The 23,750-nt window shown below is 48.5% G+C and overlaps 11 protein-coding genes across 11 annotated transcripts; 6 read left to right on the plus strand and 5 right to left on the minus strand.

Moving 5' to 3' along the window:
- Positions 1-10: 10 nt before the first annotated feature.
- On the plus strand, positions 11-997 carry BKA55DRAFT_631270 (uncharacterized protein; the record flags this gene model as incomplete). Its single annotated transcript, XM_046196950.1, has 2 exons — positions 11-234; positions 598-997. 2 exons carry the CDS (start codon positions 11-13, stop codon positions 995-997), a joined length of 624 nt encoding a protein of 207 aa, XP_046056851.1.
- A 979-nt stretch (positions 998-1,976) lies between these two features.
- BKA55DRAFT_631272 (Rhamnogalacturonase B, N-terminal-domain-containing protein) lies at positions 1,977-4,105 on the plus strand. The gene is made up of 2 exons (XM_046196951.1): positions 1,977-2,577; positions 2,629-4,105. Exons 1-2 carry the CDS (start codon positions 2,325-2,327, stop codon positions 3,996-3,998), a joined length of 1,623 nt encoding a protein of 540 aa, XP_046056852.1. The 5' UTR covers positions 1,977-2,324; the 3' UTR covers positions 3,999-4,105.
- Positions 4,106-5,976: 1,871 nt separating this feature from the next.
- BKA55DRAFT_532699 (uncharacterized protein) lies at positions 5,977-7,153 on the plus strand (the record flags this gene model as incomplete). The annotated part of the gene is made up of 4 exons (XM_046189371.1): positions 5,977-6,306; positions 6,356-6,489; positions 6,539-6,712; positions 6,760-7,153. The coding sequence occupies 4 exons, from the start codon at positions 5,977-5,979 to the stop codon at positions 7,151-7,153; spliced, it is 1,032 nt and encodes a 343-aa protein (XP_046056853.1).
- A 2,026-nt stretch (positions 7,154-9,179) lies between these two features.
- Positions 9,180-11,960, plus strand: BKA55DRAFT_683156 (uncharacterized protein; the record flags this gene model as incomplete). Its single annotated transcript, XM_046198463.1, has 3 exons — positions 9,180-9,514; positions 10,063-10,314; positions 10,478-11,960. The coding sequence occupies 3 exons, from the start codon at positions 9,180-9,182 to the stop codon at positions 11,958-11,960; spliced, it is 2,070 nt and encodes a 689-aa protein (XP_046056854.1).
- A 479-nt stretch (positions 11,961-12,439) lies between these two features.
- Positions 12,440-13,578, minus strand: BKA55DRAFT_669922 (uncharacterized protein; the record flags this gene model as incomplete). The annotated part of the gene is made up of 2 exons (XM_046197948.1): positions 12,645-13,578; positions 12,440-12,517 (listed from the first exon to the last, which is right to left on the minus strand). The coding sequence occupies exons 1-2, from the start codon at positions 13,332-13,334 to the stop codon at positions 12,440-12,442; spliced, it is 768 nt and encodes a 255-aa protein (XP_046056855.1). The 5' UTR covers positions 13,335-13,578.
- Positions 13,579-13,762: 184 nt separating this feature from the next.
- Positions 13,763-15,020, minus strand: BKA55DRAFT_33063 (uncharacterized protein). Its single transcript, XM_046185713.1, has 2 exons — positions 14,928-15,020; positions 13,763-14,878 (listed from the first exon to the last, which is right to left on the minus strand). The coding sequence occupies exon 2, from the start codon at positions 14,861-14,863 to the stop codon at positions 13,994-13,996; it is 870 nt and encodes a 289-aa protein (XP_046056856.1). The 5' UTR covers positions 14,864-14,878; positions 14,928-15,020; the 3' UTR covers positions 13,763-13,993.
- An 850-nt stretch (positions 15,021-15,870) lies between these two features.
- Positions 15,871-16,274, minus strand: BKA55DRAFT_550565 (uncharacterized protein). Its single transcript, XM_046191279.1, has one exon. It carries the CDS (start codon positions 16,225-16,227, stop codon positions 15,970-15,972), a length of 258 nt encoding a protein of 85 aa, XP_046056857.1. The 5' UTR covers positions 16,228-16,274; the 3' UTR covers positions 15,871-15,969.
- Positions 16,275-16,760: 486 nt separating this feature from the next.
- On the plus strand, positions 16,761-18,174 carry BKA55DRAFT_700429 (uncharacterized protein; the record flags this gene model as incomplete). Its single annotated transcript, XM_046200584.1, has 5 exons — positions 16,761-16,925; positions 16,978-17,082; positions 17,146-17,522; positions 17,574-17,641; positions 17,693-18,174. 5 exons carry the CDS (start codon positions 16,761-16,763, stop codon positions 18,073-18,075), a joined length of 1,098 nt encoding a protein of 365 aa, XP_046056858.1. The 3' UTR covers positions 18,076-18,174.
- On the minus strand, positions 18,024-19,680 carry BKA55DRAFT_669925 (uncharacterized protein). The gene has a single exon (XM_046197949.1). The coding sequence runs from the start codon at positions 19,510-19,512 to the stop codon at positions 18,274-18,276; it is 1,239 nt and encodes a 412-aa protein (XP_046056859.1). The 5' UTR covers positions 19,513-19,680; the 3' UTR covers positions 18,024-18,273.
- Positions 19,681-20,324: 644 nt separating this feature from the next.
- Positions 20,325-21,696, plus strand: BKA55DRAFT_532705 (uncharacterized protein; the record flags this gene model as incomplete). The annotated part of the gene is made up of 2 exons (XM_046189372.1): positions 20,325-20,447; positions 20,521-21,696. The coding sequence occupies 2 exons, from the start codon at positions 20,325-20,327 to the stop codon at positions 21,694-21,696; spliced, it is 1,299 nt and encodes a 432-aa protein (XP_046056860.1).
- Positions 21,697-21,985: 289 nt separating this feature from the next.
- On the minus strand, positions 21,986-23,721 carry BKA55DRAFT_588617 (mitochondrial ribosomal protein L37-domain-containing protein; the record flags this gene model as incomplete). The annotated part of the gene is made up of 5 exons (XM_046194822.1): positions 21,986-22,242; positions 22,300-22,763; positions 23,009-23,162; positions 23,241-23,472; positions 23,701-23,721. 5 exons carry the CDS (start codon positions 23,719-23,721, stop codon positions 21,986-21,988), a joined length of 1,128 nt encoding a protein of 375 aa, XP_046056861.1.
- Positions 23,722-23,750: the final 29 nt, after the last annotated feature.

The raw sequence follows: 23,750 nt of genomic DNA on the forward strand, positions 1-23,750 counted from the left end.
TACAACAATCATGGATGCTTCTATGGGCCCCTTCAGCACCAATGGCCACGATAGTTCCGCCAAGTACATTGCCGACAAGGCCGGTAGCCACAACGAGGCGGTCATCATCGGAGGAGTCATGATTGGCTCTGTTTTCTTCGTCGCCATCGTTGGAGTGGCTTGCATGTTCTTCAAAGAGCGGGCTCGAAAGATTAAGGACCAGCAGGCCGCGACCAAGACTGTCAGCGCCTCTGAGTATGTCTGATTCAGCAACATGGGGAGCCAAAGTAGTGTCTATCATAGGGTGATAGTCTGAACAGGATGTTGGTGAGGGGGAATTGTGGGTGGAAGTTGAGAGACAGAAGGATCTGACTGTCTGAAAAACAACATAAAACATTCATTTCTTGAGCAAGGGAGTCGGAGCTATTTGAATCTACACGCATTCATCTTTATCTCAATTGACAGCTGTGGTTGCGGCAGTTCAGCTCACAGGGTGCCCGATTGTTCTTCTAATGCTGTGAATGATGCTACTCCTGGTCGCCCGTAATGTTGCATTGATACCTAGTAAAAGAATAGTTAGTTTAGAACTTTCATAATTGGTCAATTACTACATTCCAGGTACAAAATTATTCCAACGTCGTCCCAGGATGCTCGCCTTGTCCTTGATTGGCTCATGAGCTGCCACAAGCCCTCACTTACAAGTGCAGCATCAAATCACACTCAAAGCCAAACGTACCTCAACCCTATGCAAGACTCATCACAGCTAATATTTCATCCCCACATGAAATCACACAGTGTGACAGACCTCGAGCCTCGTTCCCAAAAAGCCATCTCCCCATTGTCGCTTGTCTTGCTTTTCAAGTTCTCCAATGAGACTGATCCACGTCCAGTACATGACCCACGCTGGGCAGCAACAGTTCATTCAAGCCAAGCCAAGGCGATACGATGTGAGGCGGTATGTGAATATGAAAGGAGGTCAAATATCGGTGTCTCAGAGGGGAAGTATTTAAACCTCTGATCTCTACGGTTTTGGAACGTTGACGTTGAAACAAAGATCTACAATTTCTAGAAGTCATCTGTTTCTTTGCTTCGACCCACTAACCCCACACAACGCCGGCTCCGCCTCCGAAGCCGCCGATCTCATCCGGAATCCGGAGGGCCCAATTACATCAAAATGCGTCCCACCTCTATTTTAAAGCTACCAGCAACGTTAGCGGTACTTCTTCTATTCTCCTCATGCCTCGTTCTGGCATCATCAGACTCAAAAAATGCCCACAACACATTATTTAAACGCGATGAGGAAGCAGGTTCGGGATGCAGCACAGAGGGCCAGTGGCACTGTATGACCAACTCATTTCAGAGATGCGCGGGTGGACACTGGTCGATCAAGATGGCTATGGCTGAAGGGACAAAATGTGAGCCAGCGGGATACACTGATGACTATAATTTTCGAATCGAGCATGATGGACAAGCGAATGGCGATGGGCGTGCTGAAGGTCAGAGCAGTAGAGGATCTAACTTGGGATCAAGAGGTTCGGCAAGCGGAATTACTATGGCGGTCATTTCTTGTTTGTGGATTGCTCTGGGAATTCTTTGCTAGGCTCAGAGGTTTATCATGATCACTGGTGTTTTGAGCTAAGATTGTTACGATCTGAGCATCTGCTGCCATTCCATAAAGGAAACCTCTGATTGAAGAGGGTAAACGAAGCACAGAAAACGTTAAACAGGAACCGATTTTCACACCCTGACAAATAGTTCTTGCGACATACCGTGATAATGATCCAGATGGTTAGGTTACGAAATAGCACAAGGGTTCACATTGAAGTGGGCAATTCCCCCACCAATACCATTCCGTCAAGATACCATAAACGGAAATCACGTCAACTTCGGAGAGATTTCATTGCAACTCTCCCCAAATTGAGTCAACATAAGACGGCAGTTTCGGCATTCTTCGCAAATCATCACCGAGAAGAGTTCACTTCAAGAAACAATGTCCGCTCAGAACTGCCATCCTTGCCCCAATCTCGGTCCTAGGAGCACGGGCATCGCTACATCGCTCGGAAAACTAGCGTCTGTTTCAGCATTCTTCCCACATCACGATATTTATAGTTTCTCCTCCAATTAGCGTCTCTGTATCATTATATCTCTGGGTTTGCAAGGAGCACTACGCCAAGCATGCAATGGGTGAATATATACTCATCTTATGCCGTTGTTAACTTGTTATGGTTTCCCCTTTGCTTCTTTGAATCGTTTTCTAGTCTCTCGTTCCATTCGAAAACGATCTTTTCCGCTAAATCTTCCCTTCTTTCATACTGCCCTTACTTGGCGATCTGGTAATCGTAAATATGGTCAGCTTCAAGTATCTCGGTGCTCTTGCGAGTGCTGCCCCGGCTCTGGCAGCCTTTGGCGTCACCACCAGCGGTAACAATCTCGTCGTTGACTCTGGCAACTCCAACGGTTTCTCTGTCACCGTCAGCAAGAGTGACTGCTCCATTAATTCGATCAAATACCGCGGAGCTGAGTACCAGTACAAGTCTCAGACCTCTCACATTGCTTCTGGTCTGGGGTCTTCCAGTGTCCAGTCCACTGTTCTCAACAGTGAGTAAAAAGATGTGTTTCAAACGTTGTAACATGCTGACTGTGGCGTAGACAAGTACATCAAGGTCACCTGCACCACCAAGTCAGGCGACTTTGACCTGACTCACTACTATGTCGTCCAGAATGGCCAAAGCGTGGTCTACATGGCTACTGACACAAAGTCGCAACCTGCCATTGGCGAGCTTCGCTACATTACTCGCCTCGATCGCTCTCAACTGCCCAACGAGATACCTTTCGGCGAGGCCTCTAATACTTCAGGTGGTTCTGCGGTTGAGGGCTCCGATGTCTTCAATGTCAACGGCCAGACTCGTTCCAAGTTCTACTCATCCCAGCGTTTCATCGACAACGATGTCTGGTGCTTCCAGAGCAGCGCCAAGGATGTGCACGCATGCATGGTCACTCACGCCTCGCGCTCCTACGAGAAGAGCTCAGGCGGTCCATTCTTCCGTGACATTAACAGCAACAACAACGGCGACTTCAGTGCTCTCACCTTCTATATGAACTCTGGTCATGTCAAGACTGAAGAGTTCCGCCAGGGCTTCCACGGCCCTTACGCTTTGTCTTTCTCACGATCCGGTGTTCCCAAGGCTCAGGATATTGACATGTCTTTCTTCAAGGACCTGTCTATTCCTAACTACACCGCCGACTCCTCTCGTGGCCGAGTGAGTGGTACTGCGACTGGCGTTCAGTCTGGCTTCCAGGGTGTTGTGCATTGGTTCAACAAGGACTTCCAGTACTGGACCTACACCTCATCCAACGGCGCTTTCACTTCCCCATTCATGGTACCAGGAACTTACACTCAAGTTCTCTACCAGGGTGAGCTCAAGGTTGCCTCTAAGAGTGTGAGCGTCTCTGCTGGCAGTACTGCCTCTTCTTCTATCGCCGCCAACTCCGACATTACCACAGGAAAGCACACCTCTGTCTTTCGAATTGGCGATTGGGATGGCCAGCCTAAGGGTTTCCGCAACGCTGCCAATCAGCTGCGCATGCATCCCAGTGACAAGCGCATGGCTAGCTGGGGTCCTCTCACCTACACTGTAGGCTCTAGCTCTGTTGGCGACTTTCCCATGGCGATCTTCAAGGCTGCCAACAACCCAGTTACTATCAAGTTTAACCTCCCCTCTGCCATCTCTACCCAAGCTACCCTCCGTATCGGTACCACTCTTGCATTTGCAAGTGGTCGACCCCAGGTCACCATCGGCAGCTTCAAGAAGGCCTTCGATGCTCCCGTAAAGATCGACTCTCGAGGTGTTACGCGGGGAGCTTACCGTGGATTTGGTGAGGTATACGATGCTGTTATTCCTGCTGGCACCCTCAAGGCGGGCACTAATACCATTACTATTGAGGTTATCTCTGGTAGCTCCGGCGCTGACTTCCTGAGCCCCAACTTTATCTTTGACGCCGTCGAGTTGTTTCACTAAACAAATCAGGTTTGGCAGTACGAGATGCTCCACGCTCCTGGTCAAATCATAGTTTTCAATGTACATATTAGTAATGAGAGAACACATACATAACAATCAGTCACTTGATGCTGAATATCTACTTATCGAAGTCTCAAGTGAACGTGCAGTTGATACAGATGTCAGAAAGCAGTCATACATATCTGTTGAGAGGATACGAAGTAATATGTGTTCCATTACCAATTTTCTAAAATGTGCTATCTCAAACCCCATCACGACGGTTAGTCTATGATTACCGTACCGCTGTCGAAAGCTAAGAGATAGCTAGCCCTCAAGGACATTTGATATAATGTATGACATAACCAGGCGGGCTTAGTTGAAGTTCCTCCAGTAGCCAACTGCGACAAGCTGGCTTATATCAGCCAGGAGTGTTAAGACCAGTCTCAATCTTTGGTGAAGAAAGCACCTGGAATACCAATAATCACTAATAAAAATGGGGCTACAGTGGGCGTGCAAAAGTTCCGACACATTCCGGATCCACCCCAACTACCTCGATCTCATACTGCCATTTCGGATTGCAATTGCATGGGCAATAATTCTTCAATTTAGATAATATATATATCAATCTGTAGAGACTTAAAAGGAGATTCCAGAAATATAGTTTAATACTTGGTATAATAGCCATTTGCGTTGTAACAGGCGTTCAACCGGTCGGGCATCGATTTTATCACGTTTTTGACCACTTCATCTTCGACCTCCGACCAAAGCTCCTCTGCAGCTTCAATCAGCCGGGCCAAAGCTGCTGCAGACTTTGGATAAGCAGCAATTTCAGGATATCTATCGCATATCCTCTTCTTCAGGACTTTCCATAGATTTTCAATGGGGTTGAGATCAGGGCTGTATGGCGGCCAGTCAGCAAGAAAGACTCCTGTTCTTCTTGCCCAGGGCAGCAGCCAATTCTGAACTTTCCGGCATTTATATGTACGGGCGTTGTCGTGCTGAAAAGTCTCTCCTTCCTCGACCAGTCCGGGAAGATAAGACTGTAAACAGGATAGAATAATCCTTCCTGTTACGCCTCCCCTCTCAGACTCAGGATCGCCGGCAAGAGGGACGATCCTAGACGGCTTATCATAGTGAATTGCACCAAAGAACATCTGAGAATGTCTGGCAGGCCGTCTACAGGGCTGCACCTTATCTTGATGGAGTCTCTCACCCTGTGGTGTTGTCAAAAGAAGCTTCTGAAATAGAAGGGGCTAGACTTACAGCAGAGTAAAATGACCACTTGGTATAGTCACCGTCTGTACGGTCGATAGAGACCTCATCAGAAAACCACCAGCTATACCAAAAAGACTCATCTTCATGACGATATTTTTCACAGAAAGCTTTTCTCAATTGAGCACTTTCTTCGCTGAGAAACGGGCGTCGAAGTGCAAGCTTGTGTTGTATCTTCTGATTGATAAGCCAGCGACGAATTGTGCTTCTTTTGCAGTTCAAACAGGTGCAATCAATTATTTCTTGGTATGAGATAAAAGCGTTTCTTCCAATGAGTATTTTGATATGATTTTTATCTATATCTGATAGTCGTGATGGCCTTCCAGAGCGAGGTAAATCTTTTGCTGATTGTTGGTGACGGTACCGTCGAATGACTCCATAGATCGCGTGCCGACTTAGCCCCTCACTGTCTGCGATATCCTGCACGCGAACACCTGATTCGTACATCGTCACAAACCTCGTTCTTTTGCAAGGAGAATGATGTGTTTTTTGCCGTATTCGAGGCATCTTTTCCTATAGAAATAACGCGATGAAGTTGTGGTGTTGATGTTGATGTTTAATTGAAAGCGGGGTCCGGACCTCGGATGTGTCGGAACTTTTGCACGGGACTGTATGCATGCCCTGGGTGTACGAGGGCTAACGCCGAGGGTCAGTTGTATAAGTGCAGCAAAGACGGATTAAACAAACTCTGTATTTCTTTTCCATTTGCATTCAAAACTTCGTGACGATGTCCTCTTCTCAAGGTACTATTCTGATCACCGGGACCAATGGAGGTCTTGGTTCAGCCATTGTGACCAATATCCTGGGCAAACCAGAACTGGCTAGCAACTACACTGGTGTCTATGCTGTCAGAAGAGCAGCAACGGCAACTCGGCTTCAACAGGCTTTGAAGTCAGCTCCAGAGGCTCATAGGCATGATGTCGTTGACTTGGACCTTAGCTCATTGGCGAGTGTCAGAACAATGGCAGCCAGAATCAACCGTAGGGTTGCTGCTGGAGACTTGCCTCCCATCAGAGCACTCATCCTTAACGCTGGATATCAAGACCACGTGGAGATTGTGAGTTCGAGCCCAACGGTCAGAGATGCCTTGTACTCATCATAAACAGAGCATGTCGGATGATGGATACGAGATGACTTGGCAAGTCAATTTCTTGGCCAATCAACTACTGACTCTTCTCCTGCTTCAGAGCATGGATAGAGAAAATGGTAGGATACTTCTGATAGGAAGCTGGTCTCATGAGTAAGTCGTAGCATATGTGCAAGACAGCATTCGCTGATAAGAAATGCAGTATCAACGATGAGCGGAACAACACAAGTATAAAGTGTTACACTGGATACGACAGCCTCTTCCCTGGACCAGAAGAGCTCGCCAAGGGAAGATGGAGCAGACCAGACTCTGGCGGAGGATGGCTGACGGGATATCGACGATATGGGGCAAGCAAGCTATGTGCGGTGATGCTCATGTAAGTCCACCAAGCCTTTTGACGGAGTTATCATCTGACGACTCCAGGTACGAACTCGCCAGTCGTCTCGTTCAGGATCCACAACTATCCAATATCACCGTGGTAGGTCTTGATCCCGGTGCCATGGGTTCAGATCTACATCGACGCGGCAGTTTAGTCATGTCTCACTTCCTAAAGATCCTGGCGCCAGTTATATCTCTTCAGGCCAGGTTCAAACCCAATGGAGAGTTCCGTCCATTGTGGAAGAGTGCTGAAGATGCAGTTCGGCTTGCCTTTGAAATTGAGGCGCCGACGGGTGAGCTGCTGTATCTGAATGGTACAGACGAACTCGAGACCGGCAAGGAAGCAAAAGATGACGCCAAGAGGAAAGCCTTGTGGAGCTATGGCCTGGAGGCGGCAGGGATTCATCAGAGTGATACAGTTCTGAACGGATGGCAGTGAGTTGGGATGATTCTGAAGTTCGCTTTGCTGTGGTTGATAGTTGAAATCGGTCTCGTGTTAGTGGTTGATCATCAGTGACAGTTCGTTAATTCCAAGGCCTTGCTGGGGCTAGGTCTGACCGAACAGAGACAGACCCTCGTTAGTCCTTACCATGTACGGCATATTGCCTCCTACTTTCTTTAATAAGACCATGGATTGCCACTTGAAACTTGGGACGTTGTTGCTTAAGTTAGCGATCGGGCAACTGATACCCGATAAGGAGATGATGAAGTCGATTTGAGTAAAACTGCTCGTTATCTGTCGGCCTCCAATGGTCCAGGGACCAGGAAGAAAAGTGGCAACTCGAAATCTCCTGACATGCTATGCTTGCCATGCCATAAGAGGTGAACGGCAACAGCGGTAACAAACGGGTCTTCCGGCAAAAGACAACAGGGGACGATGTGAAATAGCTGGGATCAGGGTCCTTCGTAAGGCTCAGCAAGAAAATAGACGATATCCCCGACGGAGAAATACAGAGAGAGCTTAGCTTCAACAGCTGTCGCAAGGTTTGGTGTTTTAGGGTGATGATCCGCCAACCTCTAGCTTTGTGTGGACTGAGCGGGAAAAGGCTAGGAAAGGTTCGCAATTCATGTAAATGAGATGTTGTTTCTTTTTCCTGTTGGTGGTTCCACTTGGCCGTCAGCTTTGAGTGCACGGAAGATGATGCCCCAAGTTTCAAATCATAGCCCCTGAGCAATCTGAAACAAGTCCGCTCTGGCCCCCTGCTGAATTGACAGGTACAGGCCCAAAAATGGAAAGATCTCTTTCATGGTCTGGACGATCCTACCAATATACTTTTTCTAGAGTGTCAATCTTTACCTTCTGGTGTTGTTCGGCTTGTGAAAGCTTGTGATGACGGGGATGATCACTCCTGGTTCTAGCAGGTGAAGAGTGACTGTTCATCCGAACTCTCCTTTTTACTGCATTTTTGAGGTAAAATAAGCTTCTTGACAAGAGTTCTCGTTAGCACTTATTAGAGGATATGTCACGGCTTTCTCTGGTACGTCTTGATGGAACCTAGCGCCAGAGCGACTAATGGCGGCTCATTCAAGCCAGTCAAACTGCATCTCCAGTCTTCAGATGCCACAACAAGGCCACGGCGCTTGGGAATATTATACTTTGGCGCCTGTATATCCAACACAACTGCTGTCCGTCCATACATCATGATATCAAAACAAGACCCGCTGGCTAAACACTCCAGCAAAGCACTGGCGTTACTCTCGGTCGGTTGGCTATCGAGAGCCACAATTTTACGGTAGATACCCATCATCCTATGCCGTCGTATTGTCGTATCCCTGCCTCATTTAAACAAGAGGCGCCAACAGCCTCGAGGGCCGGGGAACAAGGCAATCGGTTGGCGCTGGGTGCAAGCACCAGGCCTTAAATTAATACACCACAGCTGCAGTGGGCTCCAGGGGACTGACCAGCCAACAGCCATTGCACCTAATTTTGAAAAGGTTTTGATTAAAGAACCCCCAGGTTCCATGTCGTCAACAAGGAATCATTTCCCTGTTGTGCTCGAGTCTTCCCTCTCTTGTTTGTCCGTCTGTCTGTCTCTTGCTCTTTTTCATTTTCATTTTTCGCTCTTCTTCACTCTAGCCCACATTAATTCATTCAACTTGAATCCAGGCTTGGAGCTGGACTCGTGCCTACAGTATACGACGACGATTCAATTGCTTTTTCCCTTATGCTTATCCACTCCAGAGCCTTCCAAACTCGGGTCATCCATTGCTACAGCTTTAAGCACACTCGTTCCAGCCCCAGCTTCTGGAAGGCCTCCGCCACACTCAGGTCCCGCCGCCGTTTGAGCTATTGCTGCCGTCAGCACTGCACAGTCACTTACATCGCCATATCGAGGTGAAGCTGAAGGATTCACGCCCAAAAATAACAACCTGAATACAGTAGCGGCAGCACGAGGCACTTTCAGCTCAACGACCCCTACAATTTTCCAACTGTCACTGTCACTGACTGGCAGCTGACAACAAAGATGCCTGCCATGTGGGACAGCTTCAAAACTGGCACTGGCCCCAGCATTCATCAACAACCACCTCAAGAGCTCAAGAACCGACCCTTTCTCCGTCAGACCCAGAGTTCGAATTCATCACAGGCACTGCCACAGAATAGATCCACCACAAGCGTCAATAGCAGCAACGGTAGAAATTCGAACAAGTCACGCGACAGCAACTACGACAACCAAACATATCTCCAAGACGATTTCGAAAACCGTCTTAACGGTCTCGGAATTCAAAACGGTCCTTTCAGATACGAAATTCGACGTGGTAAGACAGTTCGACAACCATATAACGCAGGCCCACCTCGTCTGTAAGTGCTAGCTTTCTTTCGGTCTATACTTCTATTCCATACACTACACCGAAAACGATTCGGAACTGCTGCGCCGAAAGGATGCAACCCAACACAGCCCATCATGACAAAGGGCCCATCAAGAGCTTTGTTAGAACGCATGAACATGAGTCGAGCTGGCGCAGCAGGGTTCCCTGCATGCGCACGCCTCATTCTTAGCACGTGCCGAGTACAACAAAGCGATGAAGGTTCATCAGTCTCTTCTAGCCAGTTGAGGATCGGCAAATGCTGGAGTCGTTCGTCATATAGTACGTACGCTCAACATCGACAGGCCTGCAGACATGTGCAAAACTTGGGACTTTTATCCTAAAGTGACAAAAATGACCAATCTAAAGGCCTACTGAGTCTATAATAAATCTACCTTATCTTTTTGTCACTTCCATAGGATAGAGGTCCCAAGTTTTCTTGCCCCTTCCACGAGGGCACCTTTAATGCTTCTCATACGCCTGATACGACTTGGCAATAACAACCGTATGTCAGTTCCTGACTAACATATTGTCGTCTTTCAGCTCCCCTGCTCTCGGCTCAGACGACATCCGAGCGAAAGCTCCTCCTCGAAACCCTCGAAAAGGCGAGGACGACTCTCCTTGGAGACCTGCCTCGTCTGTTTATCCCGACGACGAATTCGACTCGAGCAAGCGCCACTCTCGTCACTTACACCATCGATTATCACGCTCCAAGGCGCCTGCCAAAGACATGTACGGGCGTTCAATCGAAATCTCCCCTCCAAGCTCCCCCGAGTTTGATGCTGCACGTTACGAGTGAGTAATCTTGGTTCTGAATCCTTTTCGTTGCAGGTTTCTTGGGCATTCTTGTCGTGACTTATTGATTCTTTTTGGAATTTGTTAGCACTCGGCGTGCTATCCTCAAAATGCGATCCGTCCGAATCAGCGTACAATCACTAATACGATGCTTTGCTTGCAGGCCAAACTCTCAGGATGTCTCGCCAATTGATGAGAGCCCAAGTTTATCTCAGCTGGACCTTCTGGGAGAACGCCGCCTCACACCCAGGCAATCACAAACACAGCTTCGTAGCCAAATACCAACTATGCGTCGCGATAAGCCAACAAGCCCTGGTCAACCTTCACCACTCCGCACGACTAGATCAACCGATCAGCTTGCAGATATCACCACTACCACTCCGTGGGAAACCATGGAGCCACCGGCTGGCTCATCCGACAGTCCCCAGCAAACATTTGGACTCACAACAGTCGTCACTGGGCCGCAGCGTACCACTTCCGGTAATCCTTCTCCTTCACTAGGACAGCGAATTCGCAAGTTTGCTAGAGCTAAGCCAGAGCCTGTTGACACCAGGCCACCATGGAATGGGGCAAGTGGCCGTGCGCCTATGGTTGATCCGGTTCGGGACGATCTAACTGTTGCACCGTTGAGCTTGCAGCGTAGGGTCAGCAAGCGTGTTGGACTTGGTGGTGGCCCGTCTCCTGAAACACCTAGCGGCAATGCTGGAACATCTCGACGACTCCTGCCTTCACGGTCCACCCAGAAGCTTAAGGAGGCTTATAAAACACCATCTCCCGAACTCGTTTCTCACTCATATCCTAGTCCGCCCAATACCGGCTCTCCTCCCTCTCAGCCCACGATCACGCATGCTGCCGCTGCACCCATGCTCAACCCTAACATGGTCCCTGACCAACTCAAGGCTGTCAAAAGAAAACCATCGCCATCGAGTCATAACCCACATACGTCGTGGTCAAGTTCCGTTTATTCCGCAATGACCGAAGATACACTCCTTGGCAACAAGCCGGCCATTAACTCCATAGGGCCAGGAAGTCTGTCGACGCCAGAAGACCCCTGGGTACAGCCTACTTCTCGCTTCAGTGTCACGACATGCAACACTGCTGCCCCTGAAACACCTCGTTTAGCTGACAATGAAGGTCAAGCTTCTCCCCCGGACACACCGAAGCAGCAACCGTCAGTAATGGATCGTAGGAGACCAGTTCCAGGCGGAGATAACTTCAGGAGAGCGTCGAATGTACCGATCATCATATCGATGAAGTCAGCTTCGCCATCTAATGATCGCCCTGCGTCTATCATTTCTACAGATAAGGCACTTCCACCGGCGCCGCCGGAGATGCAGTCGGCAAACGATCGTGTGGCATATCTCACGGCTCGACTTGACAGTCTGGCCCACCGTCGCAATAACATCAACAAGAGTATTAAGCAGATGACAGAGTTGATGCCCACCGACAGGCTTCTGTCTAATACAGATGTGATTCGCAAGCGTGAGATTGAGAAGAAGAAAGTGGAAGGGCTCAAGGAGGAGCTGGCGGAGATTCAGAGGGAGGAGCACGACTTGGGCTTGAAGCTCTACCGAGCCAATAAACGTCTTGAAAGAGAGGCGGCTTTTGAACCTTCATCTCTCTGGGTCAGACGCGTCACATCATAAAAGAGTTGATGCTAGTGCTGACGTTTTTGCCTGTGGGTTCGAGAGATTGTATCTCTGATGTATAAGCAAGGCGTTAAGAAGATATGCATAGCGGATGGAGTTGGGCCTCTTTGTTTTCGATTCATTTTATTTCTTGGAGCCACATGTCCATGGTTCCTGTTGTCAATCATACAGGCACAAATTCTTTGCTGGTTTGAAAGACCAACTACAACGGACAAATAGACCAATGTCACTTGACAATGTATACAATTCACATCATGTTCCCCTTTGAAACGTGTTCTGGTAGGACATGTTCTGTACAAATAATGTTTCCTCTGTAATACTAATAGCTAATAGCAAAGACCAAATGACTATTATTGAGCAATTAACCATATGCAGACTCCAAGACTACTGCTGCGGCGCCATTTCAAAGGTGGACCTACCCATACTAAACTCCTGGCTCATCTTAATACTCTGCTTTTCTCACCATAATGACCTTCTCACCACCGACCCAGGAGGCCGCGGTCCATGACAACGCCCCTCCCAGCACCTCTGACAGTAATTACCCGGTCCACCATCTTCAAGAGGGGTGATACAAGCACACTCCTCGATTAAATAATGACGACAAAAGAGATAGACACCTGTACGAGGCGGCTGCGGAGGAACCTCGTCCTCTTTCGATTCTGTAGCCAAGAGCCCACGTACACCGTCGACGAGCTGTTCTGAGAAAGATCGTTTATTAGGTGTTTCTGACATGGAGTTTTGCCGCAAACATCCCTGATCTCCGTGATCGAGCTCCGGTGAAGAGTGATCAGACTCGGGAAGTCGTGGGAACGAAACAAGGTCGCTAGAGTAAGAGTCGACTGCGGGAGGTCCAACATAGTTCCCTGCTTCATCGTAGTGATCTGAGGGGTAGGTCTGTCGTAGATTGCGACCTCCATGGGAGGCGGAATATGCCCTGCGATTCTGGTAGCTCGTTGCATATCGACCTGGTCGGCTGAAGTTTCCAGAATAAGAACCTCTGGGAAGCCCGTGTTCGGAGCAAGGGATGCTTCTGGGTTGGTCGTTTCCAGAGCGGTGTCTGGAACACCCATTAGCATGAGGATGAGTATTGCTCTCGCTTTGAGGAATAGGCCTAGGATGCGAGGCATTGGTTCGAGGATTTGCCGTGGTATAATATGTTCCGTGGGGACTTGGACCTTCTATGTAGTAGGAGTCTTCATCTGTGAAGTCTCCTTCGTCTGTTGCAGAAAAGTCCCCCGAGCAATGCGCATAAGTGATTCCACTTGTGGACGATGCATATCTGCGAGGCTCAACGTGGCCATAATCCACTTTACGGTATCCAGATTGTACGCTTTGGGCATGCGACGCACTCACAGCGCGTCGATGAGACATATTCGTTCCTCGGGCCTATCTCTCTCTGTTAGTTCTCTCGATCGGGGCTTGGAAAAACCTACCTTGGTCTTTTTATGATCGTTATGTTTTGGTAATTGCTTCTTGTGCAATGTGCTCGGTAGTTGTAGAGCAGATACTAAAACAATTGATCACGAGAAGCTATCCTGTCGTACAGGTTACGTTACCGCCGGAAGGGTTCCAGCAGAGCTTGTTAATAGTGTTTGTGTGTGGCTTAGAGTCTGACTTGAGCGGGAGGATTTATTTATATATCGATATTCAACCGATGCTAGCGGGCATTTGACTGTTCGATTCGTCGGTTGATAGCATTGTTTCGCTGAACATGGAGTGTGCTGAATGGAGGTGCTTGTTCTCTTGTACGTCGTGAGGAGACGCCAAGCTTGTAGGCAGGAGCATGAACAGGCGCCTAGATCCGTTGTAAGAGGGAGAAGTAAAAGTTACATCACGGTAACAAAGAAGAATAAGGCCGGACGGAATGTGTGCGTGATTCATGTTGCTCAGGATGGCTGTCAGTCAGTTAATGGAAGCAATCTCAAGGTTGTGCAACGGGACACTCTTTATTTCGCCTAGGATTCCGTCATACAGGTCGCAGTGATATCTAGTAGCCGTGAATCAAATCTCATCATAGAAATCTGACCCTTTCAACTCTTTTTCTTTGAGTCCCAACCCTGATAGTGCCTCAATTTGACGTGATAATGATAGTTGTGCACTCTTCTCCCATTAATCGTGGTATTATCGGTGTCCAGCAAGGCAATTTCTTTGATACTAAAGATTGCAACACGAGTCATGTGAGGAACATCAGGGTCTGGATGTTGCGACTCAACGAAGCGCATGTTGAGCGAGATTATATGTGGATGCCCTTCCTGCGCGATGTCAACTCGGACGGAATCATGCCAGTCCAGCGGTGAGATAGGTCGTTCAGGGACCACGCTCTCCACGCCCGAAATCATCATCGTCATGCCGTTATCGTCCTCGTCATCGATTTCGAAGCTGAGCTTAATGCAAGTTGCGCTACCAAAAGGAACTCGAAGATAAGATTTGAGGTCAGGGTAAAGTTCCATGCCTTTGTAATGGTAGATACCTTCGAGGTGCCACTCTCCGATAGGTCCTCCAGAACCCATCCGAACCTCAACTCCAGTGTGTGAGCGCTGATGTCTGAGAGGTATACCATTGCCGATAACGGCATGGTGATGGTTCCAGGTGTACGCATCAGTGCTGTTGTGAGGAAAGAAAAGGTTCTGGGTTCCAGAAGACCACATGGGTCTTCTGACCGGGGGGAGTTCATTCCAATCAGCGGCATCGACATCGTTGTAGAAGAATACACGGTGGACTGTCTTTGAGATATCTTTGATGAGAGTTTCGGCAAGGACGCAGCGTGACATTGAGTAGAAGGGCTTCTGCTCATTGTCTATTCCGAGAAGATGAGGCTCGCCTTGAGGACCTCGGCCGCTGATAGACTCGAACATTACGGTGCGTGCCTTTCCGGGCACACTTATTGGATTTGCCGCCATTTCTCGACTCCTTGGCTTCGTGTGAGGTCAGTGATGTTGCTCATCGTATACTTCAGGGACTTACCACCTGTTACAGACCGCGGACTTGTAGTATTTTCCTCCTTTCTCTGTCTGTGAAGATTATGTGTATGGAGGAGACAATGTCGGAGTTAAATGATCCGCTCGTGATGGCTCTATACCTATAGACTAGGTAAGGTAGTTAGTAAATGGCAGATGTGCGAAGCAGTGCCAGCAGTGCCGTCACTCCTACCACCAATATGCTCGGCCTACACAATATCACGTCATATTTAGATTCAATATTCAAAGAGGCAAGACATCTAAAATACTGTTTGTGGACTACTTACTCAACTGATCACCTTTTGTTTGACACTAATAAACCAGATTGTTCGTTTCCTCACCCGCCACCAAACAAAGCGACGTCTGTCAATAGTCATGTAGATCTGGGAGGCCAAGACCAGAGTCGATGTGATACTTGCCAGTGGGGATATACCAAGTTTCCCTCGCTGGCTCTTGTCAGTTCTCACAAAAATATCCTGTCTGATAAGCACTCGGTGCCCCCGGGGGTACGGCGCCGGGAAAGGTGGGCTTCATCGGTCTCCTTCTCCACATCAATCGGAGCTGCAGGGTAGCATCGACGTCTAAAAACGGCAACTCGAGCGAGATGTTTCATGATTACTTCGTGCTCTAGTTACTTTTAAGCATGCTTGGGAGTGACGGCAAAGACAGCCGGTCTTAGATGAAATTTTAAAAGGCTTTCAGAAAACAGATGAAATTATAATTTAAAAGATGAAAAGATACAGGCTTTTATAGGCTTTCGTGTTTCGTTGTAACTTATCTAGTCTTGCCCAATTTCCCCTAAAATAAAATCAGTCTATTAACATCTTTGTACACAAGACCAGCCATTTATTCTGTCAGCTCAGAGGCATAGCACATTTTCACAGTAGCGGTTTCATGGATATTACATTATTACAGGTATCCGAACTACTAGCAGGAGAAAAAAAAAATCAGCGATATTTTCTCTTGACACACCTTGATATAAAATGCTGGGATGATGTACCATCAACATCATAGCAATCATGAGCATGAAATGTAGCTCAAATCAAGAGTTAAAGCATTTTCGCGTTGGATCGACTCCCTCCTGTACGCATTGCTTTTTTCTGCAGTTCCTGGGTCATCCTTGAATTCATCTGCAAGAAATAACGTGTTGGAACCAAGTAAAGCAGAACGAAAGCAGACCGTAAGTCACCACTCGCCAGGATTTGCCGAGGTTTGGAATTTTTGTCTAGGATAAATGAAGCGGTCTGTTTCCAGTTGTTGCATAGAGTCACTTGCAGGAAAAGAAGCAAAGTGTAGACTAACCCCATAGGAGCTTACAGGATAATAAAATCTCTTCCAGTTGCAAAAATCAGACGAAGTCAATGTCAATGATTTTGCAAAAGAACACTGGTTCTTATCTTCTTTCATATAATTTCGGTGGGAAATCTAGTAGTGGCTGGTCGCTCCCTGAGCAACTAGTTGCTGATATAGCTCGAAACTTTGCAACTGATCACTCAACAAATGGATGGTCTCAAACAAGCTGTTCTTACTTGAACATAGCTAAGATGACTTATTGAGTACTAGGTCATCCAAGATTCATTCTCTAGATGTTATGAGCTATAGGTGGATGTCCTTCGTGTTATTAATTTATCGCATACCATTAACCCCTTGCACAGAAGCAACAAGCATGCAGATTGTTGTTTCTAGTGCTCCCAGTCGAAACCGAAGCCAAGTCAAGAAACTTATAAAGAGACAAGTTTTAATTATAAGTGATCCCTCTCCAGATCAGTTGTTCCCATGATCCTGGCGTCTCAGTGTCACCTAGCTCTGAACACATGCCTCACGTCTTCAATTGCCAACGATGATCTCGGAGGATATCCCAAGCGATAGCAACGCGGTGCTGATTTACGCCCCAAGCGTTGCATTCTTTGTTGTCACGCCTATCTTTATCCTTTTCCGTTTTTGGAGCCGTGTAGCTAGAAGATCGGGTCTGGGTTGGGATGACACAGCCATCATTATATCCTTTGTAAGTTTTGTCTGGACTAGTACTCATCAAAAGACTGAAACCAGCGAAACAGTCATCTGCCTTGACTGTACAAACTGTTATGGTAGTCTCCTGCAGCTACGGATTTGGCCGCCATATCGAAACCTTGAAAACAGATGACAAGTTGATGGCGCTCAAGGTGAGTAGCATTTACTACATAGCTTCTACAACATTCACTACATGAGAGCTCTAACAGTTTTAGTTATTCTATGTCGCTCAGGTATTCTACAAACTCACTGTCAATCTCGCCAAAATTTCGATACTCCTACTATATCTCCGTATATTTGTCCAAAAATGGTTCCGCAGATGCTGCTATACCCTCATAGGCATCATCGCCTGCTATTTGTCGATAGCCTCGGCCTTATCAATCTGGCAGTGCCATCCACTCAGAGGTGCCTGGGACAAGTCTATCCAGCCAACTTGCATCAGCCTGAACAAGAACTGGCACGCGAATGCTGGGTTTTCCATCGGCACGGATACTCTGATATTGATGTTACCGATGCAACCTATATGGATAAGTCAACTCCCCGTCACGCACAAACGAGCACTCATAATGGTTCTTACCATGGGTGGCGGTGTGTAAGTAAAATTCGAAGCCAGTCAAGCACCAGGTGAACTTATTCGACTTAGTGTTATAGTGACATCCATCGTGCGCATGACAACTCTCGATCTGGCAACCAAAACTCCCGATACAACCTGTATGCACCTTGCGTAAGAATGCACAGTTGATCTTACTGACATTGTTCCAGTCGACATTAGCTCCATAATGTGGACTATAATCGAACAAAACTTGGCTATTATCTGCACATGTCTCCCTATGTGCCGCATCCCCCTTGCTATAATCCTCCCATCATGTTTCTCTAGGTCAAAAATATCATCACACAGTGTTTCTCAACACATCGATGGATCTCGAGGTCAGACTGGCTCGTGGAATCCTTACGTTGGGCCCAGAAGTGTACAGGGCCTTACACGAAGTGTCGTACTTCCAAATGATGAAGTAAGTGAGGAAGTCATATTGGGCTCGTTAGAAAGAACTGATACACCGTCGACATTGGCAAGTGCTGCAGGTGTGATAAGGAAGACTGTTGAGTATGGGGTTACATATGAGACTAACCCAGAGGCCAACCCCTAGTCTGGGGCATGGGCTATATATAGCAAACTTTCAGGTCTATGCATGTTCAATATATATCATGTTCTTCTCTTTATTCTCATTTTGCCCACCATATGACGTTAGATTACGGGGCCGTCGCTTGCTCGGGGAGAGCGCAAAATATTTCATCCAAGTTTCTTCTTTACAGATATGATATACACTGGGGGAACAGCGGAGAAACTAACTCATGCCCTCCATAAACTCAACACGATCGAGGATCATCTGACGGTAACCCATGTACTCCTTGAGACCCTCCCACTCAGGGCCCGACTCCTCTCCATGCCTCCAAGGTTCCTTGAAACCCCAGGCACAAGCAATCTTGTCCATAGCAGCTCGCTCCTCTTCCCTCAGCCACCTGAGGCGTAGTGGTGTGCCAGGCGCCCAAGTCACACGCTTCATCTGATCCTTATTACTCAATTTGGCAATCATACCCATTGATCCCACAACCAAGAAATATCCAGAGATACCAGCGACACCGAGTCCAGTTGCTGTGGATATATCCATGGTGTTCTGCCAGTAGGCAGCATATGCTGATGCAAGGCCAAAGATTCCAAAGGGAAGAGAACCAAGGGCGAGAGCAGGGGTAGTGGAGTGCTTGATAAGCTTCTGACGCTTGAATGCGGGAAGACTGAAGGAAGCCTCAACAACGCCCAGTGCTGAGTCCAGATTCTTGGCATCAATAGCAGTCTGCAGAGCCATATCAGCAACGCCCTTCTCAATTGCTTTGACTGCAGCGTTGGGGTTTGAGGCCACATATTGGACCACTCCATTCTTGACAACTGGCTTCTTCTTGGTCGCAAACATCTCGAATACAGCAGGAAGCGACTCAGGCCGGCCTAGTGAAGACTGAATAGCAACGTAGAGTTCAAGGAAGGCGGGTGTTATCTCGACATTGGGTTGCGAAACGATTGCATAGGCCGAGTACGATATCTTTTTGACGCTATCGGCAAGTTGGGGGTCCATGGAATTTGGTCTTTGGCCAGTTCGCTCTGCTCCCAACTCCATGAGCTTTGATGTGGATGTCCGTGACTGAGCCTCAGCCCTGTGGATTTGAGGTTGGAGGGCTTGAGCAGCCTTGAGGCATGTCTCGAGAGCCGCAGTCGTCAATTGCTTCGCCGGAATTCCATCTGTCGCCAAGAACTTCTCCTTCGTGCTCTCTACGATATTTGCCAGTTGTGTCGGATCAGTCAATTGTCGAGGAACTTTTTCGGCATCGGCCGGCTGGATGTTGAGGTCTGGGTATGCTGATGTGGTCGCAGCCCATCGTGCGCCCGGGCCCTTTAGTATTATCCTTCTCCCATGGCGAATGGAAGCTAGGAGTGTTCCGCTAACGAAGGCTTGGTTTGCGATTGTCGGTGCTGGTGAGAAAGCGCATCGATGGCAGATATTGCCAATCTGTCGGGTGCCGACTCGTGACATGATTGTATTTCAGAAATACGATAGTCGGTTCTGCTTACTCGAAGCTCTAGTCGTTTCTCTATCCCCAATCGCCAGCGTCCTTCTTCCGTAAAACTCTTCCCGTCTTGATTGTCGTTGATGCTATTCAGGAACCGACTCTGAATTTCGCAGCCATGATACGCGAGCGGGAAGCCCCACCTGTTAGTGATTGACAAATTTGATAGGCTGTTAAGTTCCAAGCAAATTCTAGTGGAAGCCAACTTTATGTAAGTCATATCGCTTGTTGAATAGACATAACCAGGTGCTGTATTTGGAGTAACCTGTTCATATTTCTCACAGATAATTATTGCTGCCCTATAGTGAAGAATACCATTATGTTTCTGGCATATGTTTTAATCGTCGCTGGCTGTCAGTGTACCTAGCTTTAAAGAAAGAAGCCCAAGATATCTTCATGGAACTTTGGGTTACAAGAAAGCGGGGCGCAGCCCAGACCATCCATGCCCAGCGTGTCCACTGTAAGTAGCGGTGCTGCCTTCCATTCTTTCCATGCGGCGTAAGCGTGCTATTGGCCATGACGAAACATGAGGTGGCTCTCGCCTTGAGGTATCCGAACTGATTCAGTGCCTTGAGCTCAACCTTGACCTTATATCCGCTCCTTGGCTGGTCCTCACTTTCACTGCTGCCTCCCCAGGCTGTGTCATAGGACTCGTATATAACCTCAAGGTCCGGACCCCCACTGTCGAAGTCCGAAGACCCCGACTATCTCTTATTCATCCGCCAGACAACCTCAACCACCCCATCCCACGCAACCCAGAACATAGAACGACTTCGTGATGCCTCCTCCACCACCACCACCCCCTCCGCCGCCGCCTGGCACCATGGGCGGTCCTCCTCCGCCGCCTCCACCTCCTCCAGGAGGTCTTCCTGCCCGTCCGCCTGCTGGGGCAGGTAACAGAGTATGTTCATTACTGCGAATACATATATCCGTCGCAAGAGTTGGCTTGACCAGGATCTGACAATTCTCTCCAGGGCGCACTTCTATCAGATATCCACAAAGGCAAGGCCCTCAAGAAAGCTGTTACCAATGACCGTTCAGCACCTCAAGTTGCAAACACATCAAACTCGTCGGCAGGTCCTCCTGTTGGCGGCGCACCTCCTGTCCCCGGCTTGGGTGGTGCTCCTAAGCCCCCCGGAGGACTAGCACCACCGGTCCCAGGAGGACGAGGGAGGAGTAATAGTGATCAAGGATCTCGCGATTCGACGGCAGGCATGGATGCCGCGCCACAGCTGGGTGGTCTTTTCGCTGGTGGAATGCCCAAGTTGAAAAAGAGCAGGGGAGGTATTGACACAGGCGCAAATGCTGATTCTTCATATCGATCGGATCCCGAATCTACTACCTCAGCACCCAAGCCTCCAGTCGGATCCGCACCAAGGCTTCCTTCAGCAGCTGCGCCTGCAATCCCTGGGCGAGGACCTCCAGTACCGCCTCCGGGAGGAGCAGCGAACTTGAGAAAGACGACACCAGTGGGATCCAAACCTCCCCCTCCTCCTATAGGGAAAAAGCCACCTCCACTGCCGACGTCACGAAAGCCTTCATCAATGTCTCTGCCACCATCCGCGCCCTCACCATCCTCAGCGCCCCCTGCTCCACCTCCTCCTCCATCAAACAGCGCGCCAGCTCCTGCCGCTCCTCCTCCTCCACCCCCTTCTGCAGCACCTCCTCTGCCCGGTCAGTCGCCGGCTTCGCGATCTTCAGTACCGCCGCCTCCGCCTCCACCGCCTGCAGCATCTCACTCGACACCATCTCTTGCTGCAGTAGCTGCTATTCGTGCCGCTGGTCAAGCATCTCCAAGCGCTGCGCCTCCTCCTCCCCCACCCCCGCCTTCTGGATCAGTACCAGTACCTCCAAGCGCACCTTCGCCTCCACCACCAACGACACGTTCTCGAGGTTCATCACTTCGTCAGTCCATGTTGGACCCAAGTATGTTTACCCTGACAGCCAATGGAGCAAAATCGCCAAGCCCGAAGCACTCACCAGCGCAAACTCCCGGTGTTGGTGGTGGGACACGTATCGTGATCAACGACTCTAGGTGGCAGTTCAAGGACGAAGGTTTGTTCCCGAAACCCAGGGACTTTGTAGGTGGAACAAGAAAATATAGGGCGGGAAGAGGTAGCAGTGTACCGTTGGATTTGAGTATTCTGTGAGTATCATACACCTTAGGCCAATAGAGATGTGCTCTCGAACAGTTTGATGATCAAGCTGTGCCATTCATGATGAGATGAGCAGCATGGCGATCGTTAAACAGATTGGATATTCTAGATAAATACGACTCAACATATCATGCAGATGAAGCAGTCAAGGCGATTTGGTGTGTATCGTGAATGATGCTGGTCATGACTTGAATCTATCGAATCATTTTCTTCATGCCATAGTATGGTACAGTCGAGTTACATACTCTTAAGTAGTGTACATATATAAATAGTCATCTCAAATTTACATAGACTTGAGGTAGTTGGTTTCCTTAATCTTGGCCCTTCTCTCCTTGCGCATCGCCTTCTTGAGTTCCTCTCGCTTCTGTGCGGCCTCGATGTTATGCTCGACTCCTCGATTCTCCTCGCCGAGGATATTAATAGACTGGCGCTGGAGAGGAATCTTAGGAGCCAGAGCCTCGAGGTTGCCCTCAGCCAACAGCTTGGCCTCGAGGGCCTTTTGACGCTTGGCTGCCAGTTTCCTCTGCTTCTTCGACTTTGCTTTAGTGTTGTTAGTAAGGCCCACCCTTGTGGTACGATATCAGGCATAAAACATACAGAATTCATCGCCAGCATCTGCATCCGCCGAATCGGCACTCTTCTTCAATACTTCCAAGCAAGACCACAACCATTCTGGGTATTCATCATCGTTCTTTGCAACAGGGTCTTGTCCACCCTTGGTATAGTTGAGGCCATTGAGAACAGTTCCGGGTGCACATGATGATCGTGCAGCAGGGACATCCTTCTGTGCCTCACCAGGCGCTGTAACGGGAGTCGAAAGTTGAGGTTCGGCGGAACGGAAATTCGTCGTCGTCGAAAACTGTCGAAGAATCGGCTGTGAGCGCCGCAAGGCGGTGGCGCGCAGACACCGAGCGCAGAACATTATGATTGCTGATGGTGGGTTGGTGGAAGACGAAGTGTGACGAGGCTCGAAGTTCTGGAGAAATTTTGGAGGTCCATTTGGTGGAGAGCCAATGAGAGGTGATCTAAGATGTAAATTGTCAGCCTCGCGCCCAAAGCCTCTGAAATCTTGAACTACGATTACGAATTGGCTCTCATAAATGAAACTGTGCTGTTGTCTTATAGTTTCTTTTGATTCGTTTCTTCCTGATATATACACAGTCATACAAGGTCAGATGATTGCTTCACCCTTTTTGGTAAGCCGAGAAACTCAAATCATGATATCTAGACCATAATTCCCTCTCATCTAAACATCCCATTCGCGCAATCCCTTCCCACCTCAGATTCTGATTTATTAAAGGCTTACGAAGAGAATCGGCCGTGGTTGAGCTTGGCAATCTTGTCGCTAGTATGAACTCTAGCAGCGAGATCAAGCTCTTGATCCTTCTGGTCAACATAGTTTTGTTGCAAGAACTTGGTACCCTTGATCTTGTTTGTCTTCAACAATTGCAAATATCTCTCTATTTTCCAAGTCAGTAAACGCTCAAAAGCGTAGTCTCGGTAGCTCTCGGGAAAGCTCCATATTCAAACAAACTAACCTCGGAGGTGGCCGCAGTTCTCCAAATGGTTAACACCCTCTCGGACGTAGCACTTGTTGAGCTCCTCTCCAACAAGACGGGTCATCATAGCGCCAACCCATTGTTCTCGGATGAGGGCATCCTCGGCAGCCTTGAAGGCTTTGGTATCATCGTAGTCGACGCCATTGAAGGTGGGAGGAACGGTAGGCTTCTGAGCCTTAAACTGCTCGGACTCGGGGTAGGCATGGTGAATCTGAGTGCGCCTTCTTGGCTTTTGAGTAGATTGCCGAATTGTAGCGAGGAACGGCGTGCAAGGCTGACAATGGGGACTCAATCGATATCGGCACCTTGGTATGTCCGAGTAGCTTGAAGCTCAAGTAGGTGAATTGGATGTCGAATAACAGGCGACCTGATTTCTCAGGCAAGCACAGGCCCACAAGACCACAAAGACCACCTTCCCTGTCAGTCGAAGGGTCCTCACCGCCCTCGGGAGCCCCACCATTCTGACGGCAGGAAAAAAAAAAGAGAGAA

Source organism: Fusarium redolens (assembly GCF_020744475.1).
Source record: "Fusarium redolens strain MPI-CAGE-AT-0023 chromosome Unknown BKA55scaffold_1, whole genome shotgun sequence".
In the NCBI taxonomy this organism is placed as follows: domain Eukaryota; kingdom Fungi; phylum Ascomycota; class Sordariomycetes; order Hypocreales; family Nectriaceae; genus Fusarium; species Fusarium redolens.

What these genes read in the sequence shown, in the direction of transcription:
- BKA55DRAFT_669925 (XM_046197949.1), bottom strand. Translation starts at nt 19,512, where the DNA reads ATGTCACGAGTCGGCACCCGACAGATTGGCAATATCTGCCATCGATGC.
- BKA55DRAFT_33063 (XM_046185713.1), bottom strand. Translation starts at nt 14,863, where the DNA reads ATGGCGGCAAATCCAATAAGTGTGCCCGGAAAGGCACGCACCGTAATG.
- BKA55DRAFT_631272 (XM_046196951.1), top strand. Translation starts at nt 2,325, where the DNA reads ATGGTCAGCTTCAAGTATCTCGGTGCTCTTGCGAGTGCTGCCCCGGCT. An exon ending in CCAGTCCACTGTTCTCAACA is followed by an intron (nt 2,578 to 2,628) that starts GTGAGTAAAAAG and finishes ACTGTGGCGTAG; the next exon opens with ACAAGTACATCAAGGTCACC.
- BKA55DRAFT_550565 (XM_046191279.1), bottom strand. Translation starts at nt 16,227, where the DNA reads ATGGGGTTAGTCTACACTTTGCTTCTTTTCCTGCAAGTGACTCTATGC.